We start from the raw sequence: 19,648 nt of genomic DNA, 5'->3' as shown, positions 1-19,648 counted from the left end.
TCCATTCGAAAAGACAAAAGATAATAATGAATACCACTTGAACTTTTCTACAAAGGACATTTTATTGTCGTCCATGTCATCATCATGATGAAGACAGGACTGATCATCGTTTATAAATTGGCCTCAATTATTCGTTGCTAGTTATTATACGTTACATAGTATACTATAATGCCTTCTTTAATTTTCATCCAAATATCAAACGCAAATAATAACAGTTATATACTCTGTTTCTTTTTCACTCTTATAATAACACTTCTCAAAACATTTATATACTATTATATGCATGAACTTTTGTATGTTTTGTTTTGGTGGTTATAAAATGTTTGTATATTCATGGACATGTAAACATCAAATGTGCAAAAAAGCAAGTCCCAAATTTGGTTTTATATGAATGGAGCGTTTATCTTGTGAGCGTCACCGCCGACGTCACAAGTAACAGTAACCTGGTACCGTTTTGCGTATGTTTGATGAATACGCATGCATGTGCAGAAGTGCAGACATCAAAATCCAATTGCTCATCTATATTTATATATACACATACATATGAAAGCACAAATTCATAAGCATACACACAGATTCTTGTACTGGACTCTCTTCAGAGTTCAGAAACGCGAAAAAATAAAAATAAAAAGAAAGATAAAGAGATGGCGCCACCGCATTTTCTACTGGTAACGTTTCCGGCACAAGGTCACGTGAACCCATCTCTCCGTTTTGCTCGTCGGCTCATCAAAACAACCGGCGCACGTGTCACTTTCGTCACTTGTCTCTCCTTCTTCCACCGGTCTATGATCGCAAACCACAACAAGGTGGACAACCTCTCTTTCCTTACTTTCTCCGACGGTTTCGACGACGGAGGCGTTTCAACCTCAGACGACAGTCAAAAGCGGTCGGTGAATCTCACGGTTAACGGTGATAAGGCACTATCTGAGTTTATCGAAGCTAACCGGAACGGAGACTCTCCGGTAACTTGCTTGATCTACACGATTCTTCTCAATTGGGCTCCAAAAGTAGCACGTAGATATCAACTTCCTTGTGCTCTTCTCTGGATCCAACCGGCTTTGGTTTTCGACATCTATTACAATCACTTCATGCGAAACAAGTCCGCTTTCGAGTTACCGAATCTTTCTTCTCTGGAGATCCGAGATCTTCCTTCTTTCCTCACACCTTCAAACACTAGCAAAGCAGCATACGGATCGTTTCAAGAAATGATGGAGTCTCTCACAGAAGAAACCAAGCCCAAAATTCTCATCAACACTTTCGATAAGCTGGAGCCAGAGGCCTTGACGGCTTACCCTAACATCGCAATGGTGGCGGTTGGTCCTTTACTTCCCACGGAGGTTTTCTCAGGAAGCACCACCAAGTCAGTTAAAGATCAAGGTAGTAGTAGTTATACACTTTGGCTAGACTCGAAAACAGAGTCCTCTGTTATATACGTTTCTTTTGGAACAATGGTTGAGTTGTCCAAGAAACAGATAGAGGAGCTGGCTAGAGCACTCATTGAAGGGAAACGACCTTTTCTGTGGGTTATAACTGATAAACCCAACAGAGAAACGAAAATAGAAGGAGAAGAAGAGACAGATATTGAGAAGATAGCTGGTTTAAGAGACGAGCTCGAAGAGGTAGGGATGATTGTATCATGGTGTTCGCAGATAGAGGTTTTAAGACACAGAGCCGTAGGTTGTTTTGTGACTCATTGTGGGTGGAACTCTACGTTGGAGAGTTTGGTTCTTGGCGTTCCGGTGGTGGCGTTCCCGATGTGGTCAGATCAGCCGACGAATGCAAAGCTACTGGAGGAATCATGGAGAACAGGTGTGAGGGTGAAAGAGAACTCAGAAGGTTTGGTGGAGAGAGCAGAGATAAGGAGGTGTTTGGAAGCAGTGATGGAGGAGAAGTCGTCGGTGGAGCTGAGGGAAAACGCAGAGAAATGGAAGCGTTTGGCGACTGAAGCGGGTGGAGAAGGAGGGTCTTCGGATAAGAACATGGAAGCTTTTGTGGAGGAGATTTGTGGAGACTCTGTTGTTCAAAAGTTAAGTTGTGTGAAGTGAAGCAGAGGAAGTTAAAGTAAAAGACAAAGAGTTGGTGTGTAGAAGTGGCCAGATATGAAAGTGTTAGTTCCTAACACTTTGTATATATCAATGCAATAAACACACAAAATGTACTCCATATTTATAATCTACATTGCCTTATGCTCAATTCAAAAACCTGTTTGATCGAATCCCCTTTTGAGACTCTCCAAGTAAGCGTTTTCGATCGATCGCAGTTTAGCTATTTTAGACCATCTCCGTTCTTCTTCTTCCGATTAGGTCTCAGCCGAACCCGTTTTGGGATTGGGCCATTTTTAAATGTTTCTTGTTGGGCTTTCGGCCCTATTATAGTTTCCGATATATACAATGTACAATAATGCAAATAGATATGAAAACAATTATTTAGAGGCTTAAAGCAATTGTATCAAGATATATTTACTTCATTTGAATACCTTTTACTCTATCCGTTTCAAAATATAGGATGCTTTAAGTAAAGCACGCAGATTAATAAGTCTTTACTTTTAACAAGTTTAACCAATCAGAAACAATACTGCATAATATAAAATACTAAACTAATCTAAAAGTTGCATTGAAATTTGAAAACATCCCCTTTTTAATAAAAGGAAAGTACACAATATTGTTTTGGTAGACTTTATAATTTTAATAAATGGTTATAAATGGTTACAAATAGGTTATACATAGGTTATATATTTATCCATATATTAATTGGTTACAAGTTGATAGTTCATATATTAATGGTAACAAATAAAACCTTAATTGTAACCAAAAATCTTAAACAGGATATTCTAAATTGATAGTTCATGAATATTGTAAATTTTTTTCCGGAAGATCACGTTGTTTTTAAAGATCTACAATCACATATTACCAATTTATTTTACTCAGATTTTATTGATAGACAATAACGTTAACCAAATTATTAAAGGGGATAAAAATATACGCTCAATCATAAAAAGAAAGTACACAATTTTTTTTTGTATAATAAAACGGAAGTACACAACTTTTTGTAGATTATATAATTTTTATAAGTTGGTTACAAAATAGATAATATATTAAATGTAGGTTGGTTACAAAAAATAAGTTATAGATGAAATCTGTGGGCTGTATGAAATTACAAATACACTTAAGAATATTTCAAAGAATCCTCTTAAAGATAATATTCTAATGATTTATACAATTTCCAAAAAAAAAAATTTGATTATTCCATATATTGTTACACCATATATAGTGTTAGTCATAAAAATATACTGTTAGGCGTAAAAAGAAATAAAATCTTGGCAATTAATCACACCTAATCGTGATTTCCGAGATTTTATTGTGGATTTCAAAATAAAATCTGACCTAACACTTTTCCAAATTTTTAATATAAATCAATGTCTTTAAAACCGGGCCGTAAGGTGAACCAGAAGTCTTTCCAGTCACTGGCTCAACAAGTCGGATCGGTTGAATTACGGATCAATTAGTTTATTAGTTTGATTACATTTTATAAATATAAAATCTATTTTTCTATAAATATATGAAAAAAGCATACATAGTTAAGTACTAAACAACTAAAATTAAACTTTTAAATGATTAGATAAAATAACTAACTTATTCTTTTATGAATAACAACATTTATTTTTAATTTGGTTTGAGTTTAAAGTGTGACCAAAATAAAATATTTTAATTAGAGAACGACAATCCGGTCCGACCCGCCGGTTCACGGGTTTTTCAGGTTTTTTCGAGTTTTATTTGTTAGGTTTTTAGAGGTTACCCGGACCGAAATACCTATCGGGTTGTGGTTGGATTGAACCGACCAGCCGGTCCTGGTTAAAAAACATTGATATAAACCATTCAGATCTCCATTCACCAAAATATATCTCTCATATTCATACAAAAAATGACAATCGTTTCTCATTTTACAATGCTAAACCTTCTTATAAATTATATTTTATTTTAAAATTATAATATAAATAAAAAGAATTTCAACCCGTGCTCTAGCACGGATCCAAATCTAGTCCTATATTATAAAATAACAACCTTCTCCAAAACATCCTATATTTTGAAACGGATGGAGTATTATTTAGAGAAATCAAAGCGTCTGATGCATTAAAAAATAAATATTTTAATTACTTTTGTTAAAGGGTCTCCAATTTTGTAAACGTAGGTATGGTGCAGTACAGTTCAATTCATTCTTTTTCTCCCGTCAACATTTTCTTCTCTCTTCTTCATTTTTTTTTTTGGTTACAAAACTAAAAAAAATCACTTTCTTATAAATCATAATCAATAATTCAACCCTTATAGAACCTGTACACTCTCTGTTTGTACTGCATTCCAGTGGACATTAGGCCATTCCTATTGCACATACTAGAGGGAGGATGTGAAGAATAAAAAAAGAAAAGAAATAAGAAAAATGTGGAGAGATAAAGAATCAGTGTCTCTGCCTAGACTTATTCAGATACTGAGTCTACAACTGTCACAAACTGATTGGTTAAATAAAAAATTAGAAAATAAATAATTAAATTAAAATGAAAAAATTATTATTTAATTCCTTTGACACTCAGATGGTAGTATGACCAATGTAATTGCTCTTAGGAGAAAATGAAAATGAGTATCCTTTTTCTTCAATGACAATATTTATTCGACATCTTCTTCTTTCCCCTTTAATTTTCTCTTATTTAAAAGCTCTCTAAAAGATTTTTTTTTTAAAGGTATAAAAGAATTGCTCATACGGAGGGAGTTTTAGAAAGGTAACAAATATAGGATGTTTCAAAATATAGGATATTTTTAAAAGTATAAAATATTCTTTATATATTAGATTAATCAACACTTAAACTCTAAAATTTCATTAGATCTCCACTTTGTAAATCTAATTATGTATATTTGTTCTTGAATTTCGTTATCTTAAATAGTAGTAAAAACTTGTACGAAGTTCAAGAGATCAGAAAAAATTATGAGTTTTGGTCTCTAACATTTGTTAATAGAAAATAAGAATTGAAAAATTATGTATTTTTCAGGCGAAGAAAAAAAAGTTCATGTATTTTTTTGGCAAAAATAATTAGTTTGTGTTTTTTCTGGAATTTTTTTTAAAAATAGTAACGCCGTCACAATCCCGTTAATGGACGTAACGGAGACAAGGAGAAATTGGAAAAAAATAATAGCTCATGTATTTTTTATCAACTAAAAAATAGTTTGTGTATTTTTCTGACAATGATAAAAATTCATGTTTTTTCTGGCAAATATTAAATAGTTGATGTTTTTTTGGAGAATTTTCCCTTATAGAAACTGTGCACTCTCTGCTTGTTAGTGAACATTAGGAGAAAATGAAAATGAGTCAACCTCCTCTTTCTTCTATGAAAATTTATTATATGTCTTCCTCTTTCTCCTCTCATCTCCTATTTAAATCCTCTTCTCAAGCTAACCTAAATCTATACTGATCAAACACAAACACAATAATCATGGCAACATCGTCAATCTTGTTGGCAGTAAGAAGAAAAACCACAGACGCACTGAAGAACTTTGTGCCTGTCGCAGGACAATCCATCATGAAGCAAGTAGCAGCCGTGAGAGCCAAAGAAGCTGGTGTCACCGACGTCCACAATGCCAAGTTCAGTGGAGAGCTTCTTTGGCATTGTGGACGTCGGTGACACCAGCTTCTTTGGCTCCCACGACTGTTACTTGTAGTGCCGTTTTAGGTTCATATAGGCTTAGGGCGAAAAAAATGATTTTGTTTTTTTTTTTTAAGTTAAAAATGACATATATATATACTAGATGGTTACCCATTAGAAACGTAGATGTTATGTATTTTAATTGTTTATATATTTATTATTTTGTGACTATGATAAAATCATCTACATATATAGAAATTATTTGATTGCTTGATTCATTGAGTATAGTTTACATTAAATTCTATATAAATATAAATTGTATGTGTGATTGTTTATATATGGCAGCAAATAATCATCAAAAAATAAGCAAAACATATGCAAAATATAAACAAACATAAGTAAAATATTTTTACGTATGTGTTTTATAATGTATTAGATGTTTGAAAGTAAAATTGAAAAACCACATGAAAGTTGAAAATTTGCAACCACACTAACAAAATGCTAATATGAGAAAAAAAAAAATAGATGGTATAATATTTGAGAGTCTATTTTATGTGTTATTACACATTAGCATTTTATTAATTAATTTAAAATATATTTTTGTATAAAATTTTAACACAAGTTCTCAAAATTTTATGTGATTTTTCATTTACTTTCAAACATTTAATAAATTATATAATACTCTATTAATGCAAATAAAAGATTAAGAAATATGAAATGAGAAGAATTAATAACAAACAAAATATTATAGATTTTTAAAATAGAAAGTGTAAACACATTTTCAAACTAAATACATAGCTAACTAAAAAGATACTTGGCCTTACAATTTTTTTATATTACTAGACTTTATCCCGCGGTACACAGCGGGATGATATTTTTATAACAAAATAAACTAAATTTTAAAATATATTTCTTTGTTAATTTTTTTTCTTTTGTTTAGTGTTTAAGATTGTATAATTATATTCTGATTGTTAATTCTAAAATTTGATCATGACAAGACAATTATTTAGTTTTATTTGTGGTAACATTACATTTTTACCGTATCAAATTTCTTATAGTTACATTTTTTTTAGATTTAACCCCTGAAAATTTTATTCTTACATTATTAGTTTTTTAAAAAAATTGTATTTTTAAATTTAATCAGTAAATTTTTAGTGTTTTTAGATTTAACCCGTGAAAATATTATATATATAAAAAGTATCTACAAACGAACCACATTTCATAAACCGGTTAAGTTATTGTTTGACCCGTTCTTCTGTCGTTGGTAAGCGCTGAAATTAATCTATACAAATACACATGTTATTCAACTAGTGATTTTCAAATCATTTGCCAAATCCAATGTTATTGAATCTTGAATTTTTATTAAACCATTTAAAATCACTCACAATCTTAAATTTGAGATTTATCTTGTGAATTGTACTAATTAATACATGAGCTCCCGTAAGTGTAAAAAAGCTTTGGTAGACGACGACCTAAGGCAAACACTTTCTCGTTTCCTAATGGTCCTCTCTCGTTCACCTAACACTCCTCTTATCTCCTATTTCTAATTCATCAAAACATTATTAGGCGTTTTTAAAAAAAAAAGAAAAAAGAAAAAAAAAAAAAAAAAATTGTATTCTGTTGTCTCTCGAAGAACAATGTCTCAGCTTCTCTTCCGTCTCTCCAAACTCTCTTCCCGGAACGATGTGCTTGTATGTAATAAGCTCTCTCTTTTTATTGGTTAATTTCGTTCTGTATTAGTTAGGTTTTGTTAGGGAACAAGTTTGAGTAGCTTGGACAAGAATGTATATTTTACTTTTGTGTTTTGATTTCTTGAGTTTTAATTAATTGGCAGATGCACAAGAGCGTTCGCTTGTTTTCAACCAGCCCGTATTTGACACTTGGCAGCATTGGTGAAGACTTGCCAGGAGAAGGCGGCGGCTACATCGGAGATATCCTCTTGTTCGATCCTGCCAAGGAAGAGTTAGTCACAGTCCGGGACAAAACAATACCCGAAGATCTCGTTAACTCGAGACTGGTCGGAGCTTCACATGGATGGACATTTTTCTCTGACCGATGCAATCATAACTCTGTACGTATCTGCGACCTTTTCAATCCCCTGGCTTCCAAATCAAACACCAAGATCATTCCTCTGCCTCTGCTTACTACTATGATCTATGGCCAAACACAAGTGGTCTGGAACGTGGCAATGTCTTCATCTCCTCTTCACCAAGACAACGAGGAAGAAGACTGTGTAGTGGCTATCAATTTCTTGGGTAACCAACTGAGTCTGTGCAGGCCCGGTCGTGACCTCGGTTGGACTAACAAACAGATCCCTTTCGTCTGCTCTGAAAACTCAAATCTCATGTACTCAAAGAGAGACCAACGTTTCTATTTGCCTGCTCCTGGAGGCAACTACCTGTGCTCTTGGGATCTCGACTTCGATAGCGATCCTAAGTTCAATGAGTTGGTGTTTCCGAACCTCCCTGAGTTGCCACAGTACGGGTGGGAGCTGTTGAATTCATGTTTTAAGGAGGACCATTGGGTGGAGTCACCTTCTGGCCAAAGTTTCTTAATCAAATGGTAACGAGTGTAACATACATATAGAAAGAAATTAATCTTGGTCAATTCTAACTTGGGTCCTCTATATATGCGTGTGCAGGTACTCTCGCGTCCCTTCTCAACGACACGAAGATCCAATACTGATGGTGTTTGGAGAGGAAGAAGACACAAAAGAGGGAACAAAAAACATGTGTTACACCGAGGACATTGGAGATCTTTGCATCTTCCTTTCAAAGAGTGATCCTTTCTGTGTTGTGGCAAGTTCTTGCCCTGGTCTCAAACCCAACTCCATCTACTTGATGGGCCGTTGCTTTGCTGTTTATGATGTCACCACCGGAACCGCCCGTCACTTTGAACCTCCCAAAGGTGGACCAGAAAAGGTTCCTTTCCTCCCTTATTGGCTTCCTCCTTTTCCGATCTAGTTCATTGGTTCGTTGGTGTTGTATGAGGTTGTGTTTCGATTTTAGTTACTCTCGACCTGCTCGATCGGATTGCTATGATCTAGTTTAAGACCATCTTTATGTTCCCTTTTCACATTATTAATTTATGGTTCGTGGCACTTATTCTAGAAATGTTTGGCCCCCATCACTTAAGTTTATTGTATAATTTGTAAAAGAAATGAGCTTATACACCCATTGAATAGCGGGAATATGCCCTATATAAGTTTAAACCACTTTGACTGGTTTTGAAGAGCTGGTTTGGGATGCTTTTAACACAAAAATGAGCTAAAAACAACCAAAAAAATGTTTTAGATGTTATTAGCAATCCAAACTGGTGGAGAGAAACTTAAAGGGTTGAACAAAAGAGAGAAATGGTATGACTTGGCTAGATAGAAAATGGAGGAAGCCAGTAAGGGGTGGTGGTGAGAACGGTGGGTGCACACTCGGGAGCTTTATAATGATGTGCTTCTCCAGTAGTGAGATCGTAAATACCTAAGCCAGGTCCCATAAAATAGATGGAGTTAGGCTTGAGGCCAAGACAGTTGCTAGCCGGGATGCAGAAAGCCTCGTTCTTTGCAAGGAAAATGCACATGTCTCCAATGTCCTCTGTGTAACACATGATTCTTCCCATCACCGTGTCCTCCTCTCTAAACACCATCAACCTCTTTGTTTTGAAGGAAATTCCTTTTAACACCGGCGAGAAGAAGCCATGCGCGTACCTGAACCACAATTATTTTTGGTGTGAATTCATCACCACATTGGTATAATAAAAAAATAAATAATGAGTGTATAAACATAACATTACCATTTGACTAGGAAACGTTCACCACTAGAGGATGACTCCACAAGGTATTCCGTCCTGGAACACGAACTCAAAAGCTCCCACTCGGACTGATCCAACTTTGGATGGTAGCGATAGAACAACTCATGGAGCTCGGGGAGGTCGTCTGTTTTACAGTGGAGATTATAGGAGAACAAGTAGTTGCCTCCAGGAGCAGGTAAGTAGAATTTTCGGTCTCTTTTGGAATACATGAGGTTTGAGTTGTCCAAACAGTTGAAAGGGGTTAAGATGTTAGTCCACTCAAGGTCACAACCGGGTCTGCAAAGACTCAGCTGGATACCCGAAAACTTGATAGCCACTACACAGTCTTCCTCACCAAGAGGAGTAGAGGAGGACATTGCTACGTTACAGACTTCTTCGGTTTGGCCAGTGGGCAGAGCCGTAAGCCTAGGCAGAGGAACCATGAGAGGGTTTGATTTGGATGCTAAAGGATTGAAAATGTCGCTGATACGTACGGAACGATCACTGCGGTCACAGAAAAATCCCCATCCATGGGAAGCTCCCATCATTTCTTCGTCCATGAGCTCTTTGGGAACTGTTTTGTCCGGGACCGTGACTATCTCTTCCTTGGTCGGGTCAAACAACAGAACATCTCCAATTTTGCAGCCGCCCGGCAAAAATTCCTTAACCCTAGTGCCAAGTGTCAAATACGGGCTGGTTGAAAACAAACGGACGCTCTTGTGTATCTGCCAAGTAATTCGGACATATATCAGAACAAAATTGTAATGCAAAACACTCTTGTCTTCTTAACTATGCTTAATAACCCAATCTCCACCCTCCGGATTATCTTTTGATGGCATTATCTAGAGACAAACTCAAATTTATTTTAAAGCAAAACCTAACTAATACAGAACGAAATTAACCAATAAAAAGAGAGAGCTTATTACCTACAAGCACATCGTTCCGGGAAGAGAGTTTGGAGAGACGGAAGAGAAGCTGAGACATTGTTCTTCGAGAGACAACAGAATACAATTTCTTTTTTTTTTTTTTTTTTTTTTTTATATAATTTTTAAAAAACGCCTGATAATGTTTTGATGAATTAGAAATAGGAGATGAGAGGAGTGTTAGGTGAAACGAGAGAGGACCATTAGGGCAAGCCCATCAAAGGATGTAAAGAATATCTTAAGAGTTGCTTAAGTAAAAAAATAAATCATATTTATGAAAAAAAACAAATTTACCTTAGTGATCGATCCTTATGTTAGATGTTTTATGATCACTAAAGATCGAGGGTGTGTCGACACCTGATTGGCCAGAGAGAAAAATGATTTTTTTCTTTTTCTTTTTTTCTCTCCTTTGCGTCGCTCTCTCTCTCTCTTTCTCAGTTTGCTTCGATTTCTCCGATTTCTTCTTCTATCATCTTTGGTTCGATTTCTCCGATTTATCCGATTTCTTCTTCTATCATCTTTGGTTCTGCTCGCTCCACCGCGTCACGCATCACCAAACACGTCTTCACCACCTCCGGAGCCACCGCTCCTTCTCCTTCTTACCTCCTCTCCCGTCGTTTCACCGCAGCGATCTCCCATGCCGTTGGATTGGTCTCTTCCTTGAATCGTTTTACAACGGTTCAAACTCGCATGGACAGGTCCGGTGTATCGTACTCTCCGCTCAAATTTAAGAACCTCAAATTTAACAACCTTCAATGGACCCATGAAATATCTAAGTTTCTTAAGAAGTTCTTAATTTCATTTTTTTCAAAAATTAAGAATAAGATATGTTTTAAGATACTTTATTTAAATCCTTTGATGGCAATGCCCTTAGGAAACGAGAAAGTGTTCGTCTACCAAAGCTTTTTTACACTTACGGAAGCTTATGTATTTAATTAAGACTCTAAATAATTGTTTTCATATCTATTTGCATTATCGTACATCGTAAATATTGGAAACTACGATAGGCCTGAAAGCCCAACAAGAAACATTAAAAAATGGCCCAATCCCAAAACGGGTTCGGCTGAGACCTACAGTAATTGGAAGAAGAAGAACGGAGAGGTACAAAATAGCTAAACTCCGATCGATGGAAAACGCTTGCTTGATGAGAGTCTCAAAAGGGGATTCGATCAAACAGGTCTTTGAATTGAGCATAAGTCAATGTAGATGATTAATAATGGAGTACATTTTGTGTTTTATTGAATTGATATATACAAACTGTTAGCAAAGGCCACTTCTCGACACCAACTCTTTGTCCTTTACTTTAACTTCCTCTGCTTCACTTCACACAACTTAACTTTTGAACAACAGAGTTTCCACAAATCTCCTCCACAAAAGCTTCCATGTTCTTATCCGAAGACCCTCCTTCTCCACCCGCTTCAGTCGCCAAACGCTTCCATTTCTCTGCGTTTTCCCTCAGCTCCACCGACGACTTCTCATCCATCACTGCTTCCAAACACCTCCTTATCTCTCCTCTCTCCACCAAACCTTCCGAGTTCTCTCTTACCCTCACACCTGTCCTCCATGATTCCTCCAGTAGCTTTGCATTCGTCGGCTGATCTGACCACATCGGGAACGCCACCACCGGAACGCCAAGAACCAAACTCTCCAACGTAGAGTTCCACCCACAATGAGTCACAAAACAACCTACGGCTCTGTGTCTTAAAACCTCTATCTGCGAACACCACGATACAATCATCCCTACCTCTTCGAGCTCGTCTCTTAAACCAGCTATCTTCTCAATATCTGTCTCTTCTTCTCCTTCTATTTTCGTTTCTCTGTTGGGTTTATCAGTTATAACCCACAGAAAAGGTCGTTTCCCTTCAACGAGTGCTCTAGCCAGCTCCTCTATTTGTTTCTTGGACAACTCAACCATTGTTCCAAAAGAAACGTAAATAACAGAGGACTCTGTTTTCGAGTCTAGCCAACGTGTATAACTACTACTACTTTGATCGTTAACTGACTTGGTGGTGCTTCCTGAGAAAACCTCCGTGGGAAGTAAAGGACCAACCGCCACCATTTCGATGTTAGGGTAAGCCGCTAAGGCCTCTGGCTCCAGCGAATCGAAAGTGTTGATGAGAATTTTGGGGTTGGTTTCTTCTTTGAGAGTCTCCATCATTTCTTGAAACGCTGCGTATGTTGCTTTGCTTGTGTTGGAAGGTGTGAGGAAAGAAGGAAGATCTCGGATCTCTAGAGAAGAAAGATTCGGTAACTCGAAAGCGGACTTGTTTCCCATGAAGTGATTGTAATAGATGTCGAAAACCAAAGCGGGTTGGATCCAGAGAAGAGCACAAGGAAGTTGATATCTACGTGCTACTTTTGGAGCCCAATTGAGAAGAATCGTGTAGATCAAGCAAGTTACCGGAGAGTCACCTTTGCGACTAGCTTCGATAAACTCAGATAGGGCCTTATCACCGTTAACCATGAGATTCACCGACCGCTTTTGACTGTCGTCTGAGGTTGAAACGCCACCAATAAAGAGGTTGAACTTGTTGTTCGTCTGTGTCTTTCCAATAAACGCCACCATAGATCAAGCAAATGCAATGCTTCCTCCATCATACAATCCGTCTTTGATACCATGTCGAAGTTTATTTAAGACAAAGGTTACATTACAAACCAAGATCTAACTAAACTGATTTCATTACAAACCTCTGTTTTTTATCCCAGATGCTAAACCGCTACTGCAACAACCATCAAAATGATTAAAGTGAGATCATGGCAAGCATCCTGAGAGAAACCTCTGCGATGAAAAAACAAACCAACACAGAACAAATAACAAATGTGCATCTCCATACCTGAAACCATAAATGGTCCAGTAATGCCTTTCTTTCTATGGTAGTATCTGGGAAAATTTGACAATCCTTGAGGCTGATGCAACAAAAAAAAACATGCACACCAAAGTTTGAGTTGTCCTCTGTTAGACTCGAAAACAGAGTCCTCTGTTATTTACGTTTCTTTTGGAACAATGGTTGAGCTGTCCAAGAAACAGATAGAGGAGCTGGCTAGAGCGCTTATAGAATATAAACGGCCGTTCTTGTGGGTTATAACGGATAAACTCAACAGAGAAGCGAAAATAGAAGGTGAAGACGAGACAGAGGTTGAGAAGATAGCTTGTTTTAGACACGAACTTGAAGAGGTTGGGATGATTGTTTCTTGGTGTTCGCAGATAGAGGTTTTAAGACACCGAGCTGCAGGTTGTTTTGTGACTCACTGTGGGTGGAGCTCGACGCTGGAGAGTTTGGTTCTTGGCGTTCCAGTTGTGGCGCTTCCGATGTGGTCAGATCAACCGACGAACGCTAAGCTTCTAGAAGAAAGTTGGAAGACAGGTGTGAGGGTGAGAGAAAACTCGGAAGGTTTGGTGGAGAGAGGGGAGATAAGGCGGTGTTTGGAAGAAGTGATGGAGAAGAGAGCTGAGAAGCTGAAGGAAAGCACAGAGAAATGGAAACGTTTAGCGATTGAAGCGGGTGGAGAAGGAGGATCCTCGGATAAGAACATAAAGGCTTTTGTGGAGTCTCTCTGTTTTGAGGTTGTGTGAAACAGATGAGGGTAAGCAATTTAGATACTTCACGTTGGTAAAACAGTCCATATAATAAGTTTAATACATTCTAATATGTGTTTATCGTCAAACTAAAAATGCTCACAACGTGTCTTGCACAGATTCATGTTGTAGGTTACTCATGTAGTTTACCTTGTTTGATTCAATGAAGCATTAGTATGTATTACCACCCTTAAAATAGTAATGTGAATACATTGTGATCCCTGCTAAAATTTTGTTGCATGTAATTTTTTAGTTATTTAATTTACACAAACTTTTTTAATGCAAAGCATAAAGTTTCTTCTAACCGGAGATCAATACAAAATAAAAATTATTTCGAGACAAGAAAAAGACAGGTAAAGAAGGTTCGGATTGGGCAAGTGATGTCACACTTTTCTAAAATAAAACATCATTAGAAAATTTCTCAAACTTTAATAACTTCATATTTGTTTGGGATAATTAGCCCAAATATACTTTATAGTAGTTATCGATTTCAAATTTTTTTTTATCAAGATATATACAGTAAATAGTATAATTATACTAGAAGATTTGGTCAATGGTTAACATAAGTTGATTTTGCCAAAATCAAATAAGAAAGTAAATCTAACAATTTGGCATTAATTACTGTTCCTTTTTTTTAATAACCCTAAAAAGGAATGAATGTTATTAGAGAGAGATGACTCAACCTCATAAAAATCTCACATAGAGATCCCTTCCCTTCAGTTTCTTCTCGTCTCTGCCTTGATTCTTCTGAATTTTACAGAAACTGTACGATCTGAAAGAAAAAAAACAATTCAGAATCCAAAAAAGGAACAAACTTTCAAATCCAATTCCGGCGTAATTCTTCTTCATTGGATCTTTAATTTAAAACCATGTCAGAGATGGCGACTATGGATCCGGAAGGAATCGATGGAGTTCGTATGCCGTGGAACGTTTGGCCTCGTAACAAGGTTGAAGCAAGCAAGTGTGTGATCCCTGTCGCTGCTTGTATCTCTCCGATCCGTTACCACCGTGATATTCAATCCGTTGGTTATGCTCCTCTTCGTTGTCGCTCTTGTACCGCTGCTCTTAACCCTTTTGCCCGTGTTGATTTCTCCGCTAAGATCTGGATCTGCCCTATCTGTTTCCAGCGTAATCACTTCCCTCCTCACTACCATGTTATGTCTGAGACTAATCTCCCTTGTGAGCTCTATCCGCAGTACACTACGGTTGAATACACTCTGCCTAACCCTTCTCAGCCTACCGGTGTTGGGAATTTTGATCAGAGTGGTGCTGTTTCTTCAAAGCCTTCGCCTTCCGTGTTTGTTTTTGTTTTGGATACGTGTATGATTGAGGAGGAGTTTGAGTACGCGAAATCTGCGCTCAAGCAGGCAATCGGGTTGCTTCCGGAGAATGCTCTTGTTGGGTTTGTCTCGTTTGGTACGCAGGCGCATGTTCATGAGTTGGGGTTCTCTGATTTGACGAAAGTTTATGTCTTTAGGGGAGATAAGGAGATCTCCAAAGATCAGATTTTGGATCAGTTGGGGCTTGGTGCTTCTGGCAGGCGAACCCCTGTTGGTGGGTTTCCAATGGGGAGGGACAGTTCTGGCTATTCTGGTGTTAATAGATTCTTGTTGCCAGCGTCCGAGTGTGAATTCACCATTGATTCGGTCAGTTTTATAAAGTTTTTAGCTTTTCTTCTTATACTGATTGATTTTTTGATATTGCATAATGTAATCAAAGCTGATGATGATAAATAAATTTTGGAGTGTAGCTGTTGGATGAGCTACAGACGGATCAGTGGCCTATCAAGGCTGGACGTCGTCAGTCGCGGTGCACGGGAGTGGCTTTGAGTGTAGCCACTGGACTTCTTGGAGCTTGTTTTCCTGGAACTGGTGCTAGAATCGTTGCTTTAATTGGAGGACCATGTTCTGAGGGGCCAGGCACGGTAACTTCATTTTTTTTATCCCCTTCTCTCTATAGTTGCTCTGATTGTTTGCTTGAGGAAATTGGGGGAAACATTAGCTTTTTTAACTATGGAATTGTTCGTTATGATATTGTCTGGTGTAACTTTCATCTATAAACTGTTGTAATGGTTATGGTGACAGTTGGCCATGATAGTTAGGATAAGATGAGATTTATATGCTATATCCTGTTGTCGGATATGATCGAGCATCAGATGCATCATGCCTCATGTAACCTAAATAGGATGACTAGGTTTGTTGCTTAAGATAGTTTGAATTTTGTATTGCAAGTCTGTTAGGCTGTAATCTTGATCTATGATGGATTTTCTCTTCATCTTGTGCTGAGCTACGTGTGGGTTATGCATCTCCGTATTTTATGACCATTTTTCTTGCAAGTATAGTAATAAGAAAAGTGTTTAGGATCAGAGCACACTTGAAACTTTCCTTGTTACTTATTTCATATTTGGCTTCTGATACAAAGTTCGTCCTCTGAGTTAGTACTTCCTCTGGCTTCTGCAGATTGTGTCAAAGGATCTATCAGAACCTTTGCGTTCACACAAAGATCTCGATAAAGATGCAGCTCCCTTCTATAAGAAAGCAGAGAAATTTTATGATGCTCTCGCTAACCAATTGGTTAACCAAGGACATGTACTGGACCTTTTTGCATCCGCACTTGATCAGGTAATTTATTTTCCCTGTATGTTATGATCATGTTAACGTAATATCATATCTGCAACAAACTTTCTATATTGGAGAAGAAGATTGTTTTGATTAACTTCCTTGTTGTGCATGCTCTAACTATTCTCAGCAGAGACATAAATTCTATTAAAATTTACTTCAATTCGGATCATTATCATATTTTCTGTGTGTTTAAATGTTAGGTTGGTGTTGCTGAAATGAAAGCTGCGGTTGAAAGAACTGGAGGACTTGTTGTTTTATCAGAAAGTTTTGGCCATTCTGTATTCAAGGATTCCTTTAAGCGAGTATTTGAAGATGGCGAACAGTCTCTCGGCCTTTGTTTCAAGTGAGCTGTTGCGACAGGATAATGTTCTCCTTGCTATTTCATTTGTCCATGCATGCAAATCGAGTTTTTCTAAGCATAATATTTGCCGCTTATATTGCATCAAAGATATATTCAGTTAGTGACATTCTCACTCGTTTTTCAACCTATCATTTCAGTGGTACACTTGAGGTCATTTGTTCAAAGGACGTAAAAATCCAAGGGATTATTGGACCTTGCGCGTCATTGCAAAAGGTTGAAGCTATTCTTACAGAAGTTTATCTTTTTTGTCTTTAAATTATGGTAGATAGCTTAACAGTTATGCTTTTTTGGGAACAACTGCAGAAAGGCCCAAGCGTTGCTGATACAGTTATTGGGGAGGGGAATACTACAGTTTGGAAGATGTGTGGCCTCGACAAAAGTACTTGTTTGACAGTCTTCTTTGATCTTTCTTCTAGTGATCAATCAAGTACTCCTGGAGGTGTAAATAACCAGCTATATCTACAATTTTTGACAAGGTATTCTCTTCATGCAATTCTGGGTTTGTGCATGTTCATCTAAATAGTAGAAATTTGATCTTACTTATATGATTGCAGCTACCAAAATCCCAGAGGTAAAACATTACAGCGAGTTACTACTGTTACCAGACAATGGGTAGATACTGCTATTAGTACAGAGGTTAGTATTTTCACGTTCTGAAAATTCTTGCATTCTGCTACTGCATTATGGGTTCTAAAATCAGTTCGGGTGTGTTTCCTTCCCCAAGAATGGTCGAATATGTCCTGGTCCATTGCCTTTGTATTTTTGTCTTTGTTTATTTTGCCTTTTAGAAACACTTGTTAAGCTATTTAAATGGTCGGTGTGAGTATTACATTGGGAACATGATCTGTCTGGCCGAGTGGGTGTGGACAGTTTGGTTGTGTTAAGACAAGTCATTTCCTTGTGTATTAACACTAGTGCTTCGGTTACAACTAGGACTTCATCAATTTGGAGTTTCTTTAGATTTCTGTGTCCAAATTGTTCTTGGTCTTGCATGTTCGTATTCCAGTACTCTTATGGTCTTAACTTGCATTTTTTCTTCTTTGTACGTGGAGTTGTGGACATGGATGCTAATGAGAAGTATTGTGTCTGTAGGAATTGGTGCAAGGTTTTGATCAAGAAACTGCTGCTGTGGTTGTGGCCAGATTAGCTTCCTTGAAAATGGAAACAGAGGTGAATATTATATTGAGTCATTTTCAATCCCAATTCTTTGGTGCCTTCTGTTGATTTGCATTTTTGCTAGTTCTTATTAGAAAACGTTTTTTTATATTAGGATTTTGATTCTTTGGTTGGGAACTCCCTTAACCATTGTTTAACTCGGACTTTATCTTTGATTATCAATTTCTAAATGACCACTAAATTTTTTATTTCGTAGGAGGGTTTTGATGCTACGCGATGGCTGGACCGGAATCTTATTCGTCTTTGTTCTAAATTTGGTGATTACCGGAAGGATGATCCTGCTTCATTTACTCTAAATCCAAACTTTTCACTATTCCCTCAGTTTACATTTAATCTCCGACGGTCACAGTTTGTGCAGGTAAGTATGACATATGAGGAGCTGCAGTATAATCATCTCTGTAATAACTGTCTTCCATCTTTAAATGTCTTTCTGGTGATATCATCAGGTGTTCAACAATAGTCCAGACGAAACTGCCTACAACCGCATGCTATTGAACCGAGAAAATATTTCAAACGCAGCTGTTATGATTCAGCCATCTCTAACAACATATTCGTTTAACTCACTACCTCAACCTGCATTGTTGGATGTTGCTTCCATTGGTGTAGACCGTATCCTCCTGTTGGATTCTTACATTAGTGTCGTCATTTTCCATGGAATGAGTATTGCACAGTGGCGCAACATGGGCTATCAAAATCATCCCGACCACCAGGTAATGACGATGCAAGTTGCAATTGACCATAATATTCAGGAATATTAGCCTTACATGTCTCATTTGATCCCTTTATTTGTTAAGGCATTTGCACAACTTTTGGAAGCCCCTCAAGAAGATGCTCAGATGATCATCCGTGACCGTTTCCCTGTACCAAGATTAGTTGTATGTGATCAACATGGATCCCAGGTTAGTGTTTTAACCTTTTTCATCTCTGAATTTGCAGTGGAATTTTGTAACAGTGGAACACTGGGGTTGCTAGCTTTTACTGACGTTTTGTACTGCGTACGGCAATAATGGACAGGCAAGGTTTCTGTTAGCGAAGTTAAATCCGTCAGCTACATACAACAATGCGAGCGAGATGAATGAAGGTTCCGATATAATCTTCACGGATGATGTTAGTCTTCAAGTCTTCTTCCAACATCTTCAGAAGTTGGCTGTTCAATCTTAAGAACACAGAGGTCTCACTCTCTCCCCCCCACTTCGGTTGAAGATTTGCTTTTGGTATTTTTCGTTCTGAGTGTTCGCTGCAAAACATAATTTACAGACGGCATGAGACAAATACAAATAAAGAAAGATGCGGTCATAGCTCACCCGAATGCCTCAAGTGTCTTAGCCTTTTTATACACACTCATTAACAGACTACGCTTCTGTTTCCTTTCTTTTCAGTGAGGTTTTTTTGTTTGTCATAGACTCGTCGTGATTCAACAAATTTTGTAGTTTCATTTGGTCACTGTATTATTTTTCTTTTCTTTTAAGGTTGTAGCCGAAGATATTGTTCTAATTGTTTAGTCCGTTCTGTTATTACACAACTACTCGAAGGTTTTTAATGATGTCGTTAAAGTTCATATAATATGTCCACCCATAT

General features: G+C 37.2%; 3 protein-coding genes and 3 pseudogenes across 7 annotated transcripts; 4 read left to right on the top strand and 2 right to left on the bottom strand.

The window, feature by feature from the left end:
• The first annotated feature begins 551 nt into the window (after positions 1-551).
• Positions 552-2,215, top strand: LOC104754702 (UDP-glycosyltransferase 75B1-like; annotated as a pseudogene).
• Positions 2,216-7,033: 4,818 nt separating this feature from the next.
• Positions 7,034-8,742, top strand: LOC104754701 (uncharacterized). Its single transcript, XM_019238742.2, has 3 exons — positions 7,034-7,320; positions 7,464-8,191; positions 8,271-8,742. The coding sequence occupies exons 1-3, from the start codon at positions 7,267-7,269 to the stop codon at positions 8,590-8,592; spliced, it is 1,104 nt and encodes a 367-aa protein (XP_019094287.1). The 5' UTR covers positions 7,034-7,266; the 3' UTR covers positions 8,593-8,742.
• A 68-nt stretch (positions 8,743-8,810) lies between these two features.
• On the bottom strand, positions 8,811-11,235 carry LOC104754700 (uncharacterized). Of its 2 annotated transcripts, none has more exons than XM_010476950.3 (3): positions 10,339-11,235; positions 9,416-10,137; positions 8,811-9,329 (listed from the first exon to the last, which is right to left on the bottom strand). In XM_010476950.3, the coding sequence occupies exons 2-3, from the start codon at positions 9,970-9,972 to the stop codon at positions 8,996-8,998; spliced, it is 891 nt and encodes a 296-aa protein (XP_010475252.1). In that variant the 5' UTR covers positions 9,973-10,137; positions 10,339-11,235; the 3' UTR covers positions 8,811-8,995. The 2 variants fall into 2 exon arrangements, with proteins under 2 accessions (XP_010475252.1, XP_010475251.1); XM_010476949.3 differs by having other exon boundaries at positions 10,343-10,632.
• A 264-nt stretch (positions 11,236-11,499) lies between these two features.
• Positions 11,500-13,203, bottom strand: LOC104754699 (UDP-glycosyltransferase 75B1 pseudogene; annotated as a pseudogene). Its single transcript, XR_015586995.1, has one exon. The product of XR_015586995.1 is annotated as a UDP-glycosyltransferase 75B1 pseudogene (transcript).
• Positions 13,204-13,339: 136 nt separating this feature from the next.
• On the top strand, positions 13,340-14,142 carry LOC104759085 (UDP-glycosyltransferase 75B1 pseudogene; annotated as a pseudogene). Its single transcript, XR_015586997.1, has one exon. The product of XR_015586997.1 is annotated as a UDP-glycosyltransferase 75B1 pseudogene (transcript).
• A 366-nt stretch (positions 14,143-14,508) lies between these two features.
• LOC104754698 (protein transport protein SEC23 B) lies at positions 14,509-19,628 on the top strand. Of its 2 annotated transcripts, XM_087495720.1 has the most exons (13): positions 14,533-15,558; positions 15,663-15,836; positions 16,372-16,533; positions 16,734-16,876; positions 17,032-17,107; positions 17,198-17,370; positions 17,449-17,530; positions 17,987-18,064; positions 18,267-18,428; positions 18,517-18,780; positions 18,865-18,969; positions 19,085-19,241; positions 19,328-19,628. In XM_087495720.1, the coding sequence occupies exons 1-12, from the start codon at positions 14,782-14,784 to the stop codon at positions 19,229-19,231; spliced, it is 2,343 nt and encodes a 780-aa protein (XP_087351846.1). In that variant the 5' UTR covers positions 14,533-14,781; the 3' UTR covers positions 19,232-19,241; positions 19,328-19,628. The 2 variants fall into 2 exon arrangements, with proteins under 2 accessions (XP_087351847.1, XP_087351846.1); XM_087495721.1 differs by having other exon boundaries at positions 14,509-15,558; positions 19,085-19,628.
• Positions 19,629-19,648: the final 20 nt, after the last annotated feature.

The sequence above is a fragment of the Camelina sativa genome, chromosome 17, assembly GCF_030686135.1.
Source record: "Camelina sativa cultivar CO46 ecotype springtype chromosome 17, ASM3068613v1".
NCBI lineage: Eukaryota > Viridiplantae > Streptophyta > Magnoliopsida > Brassicales > Brassicaceae > Camelina > Camelina sativa.
This window is presented reverse-complemented; position numbering and strand designations above follow the sequence as displayed.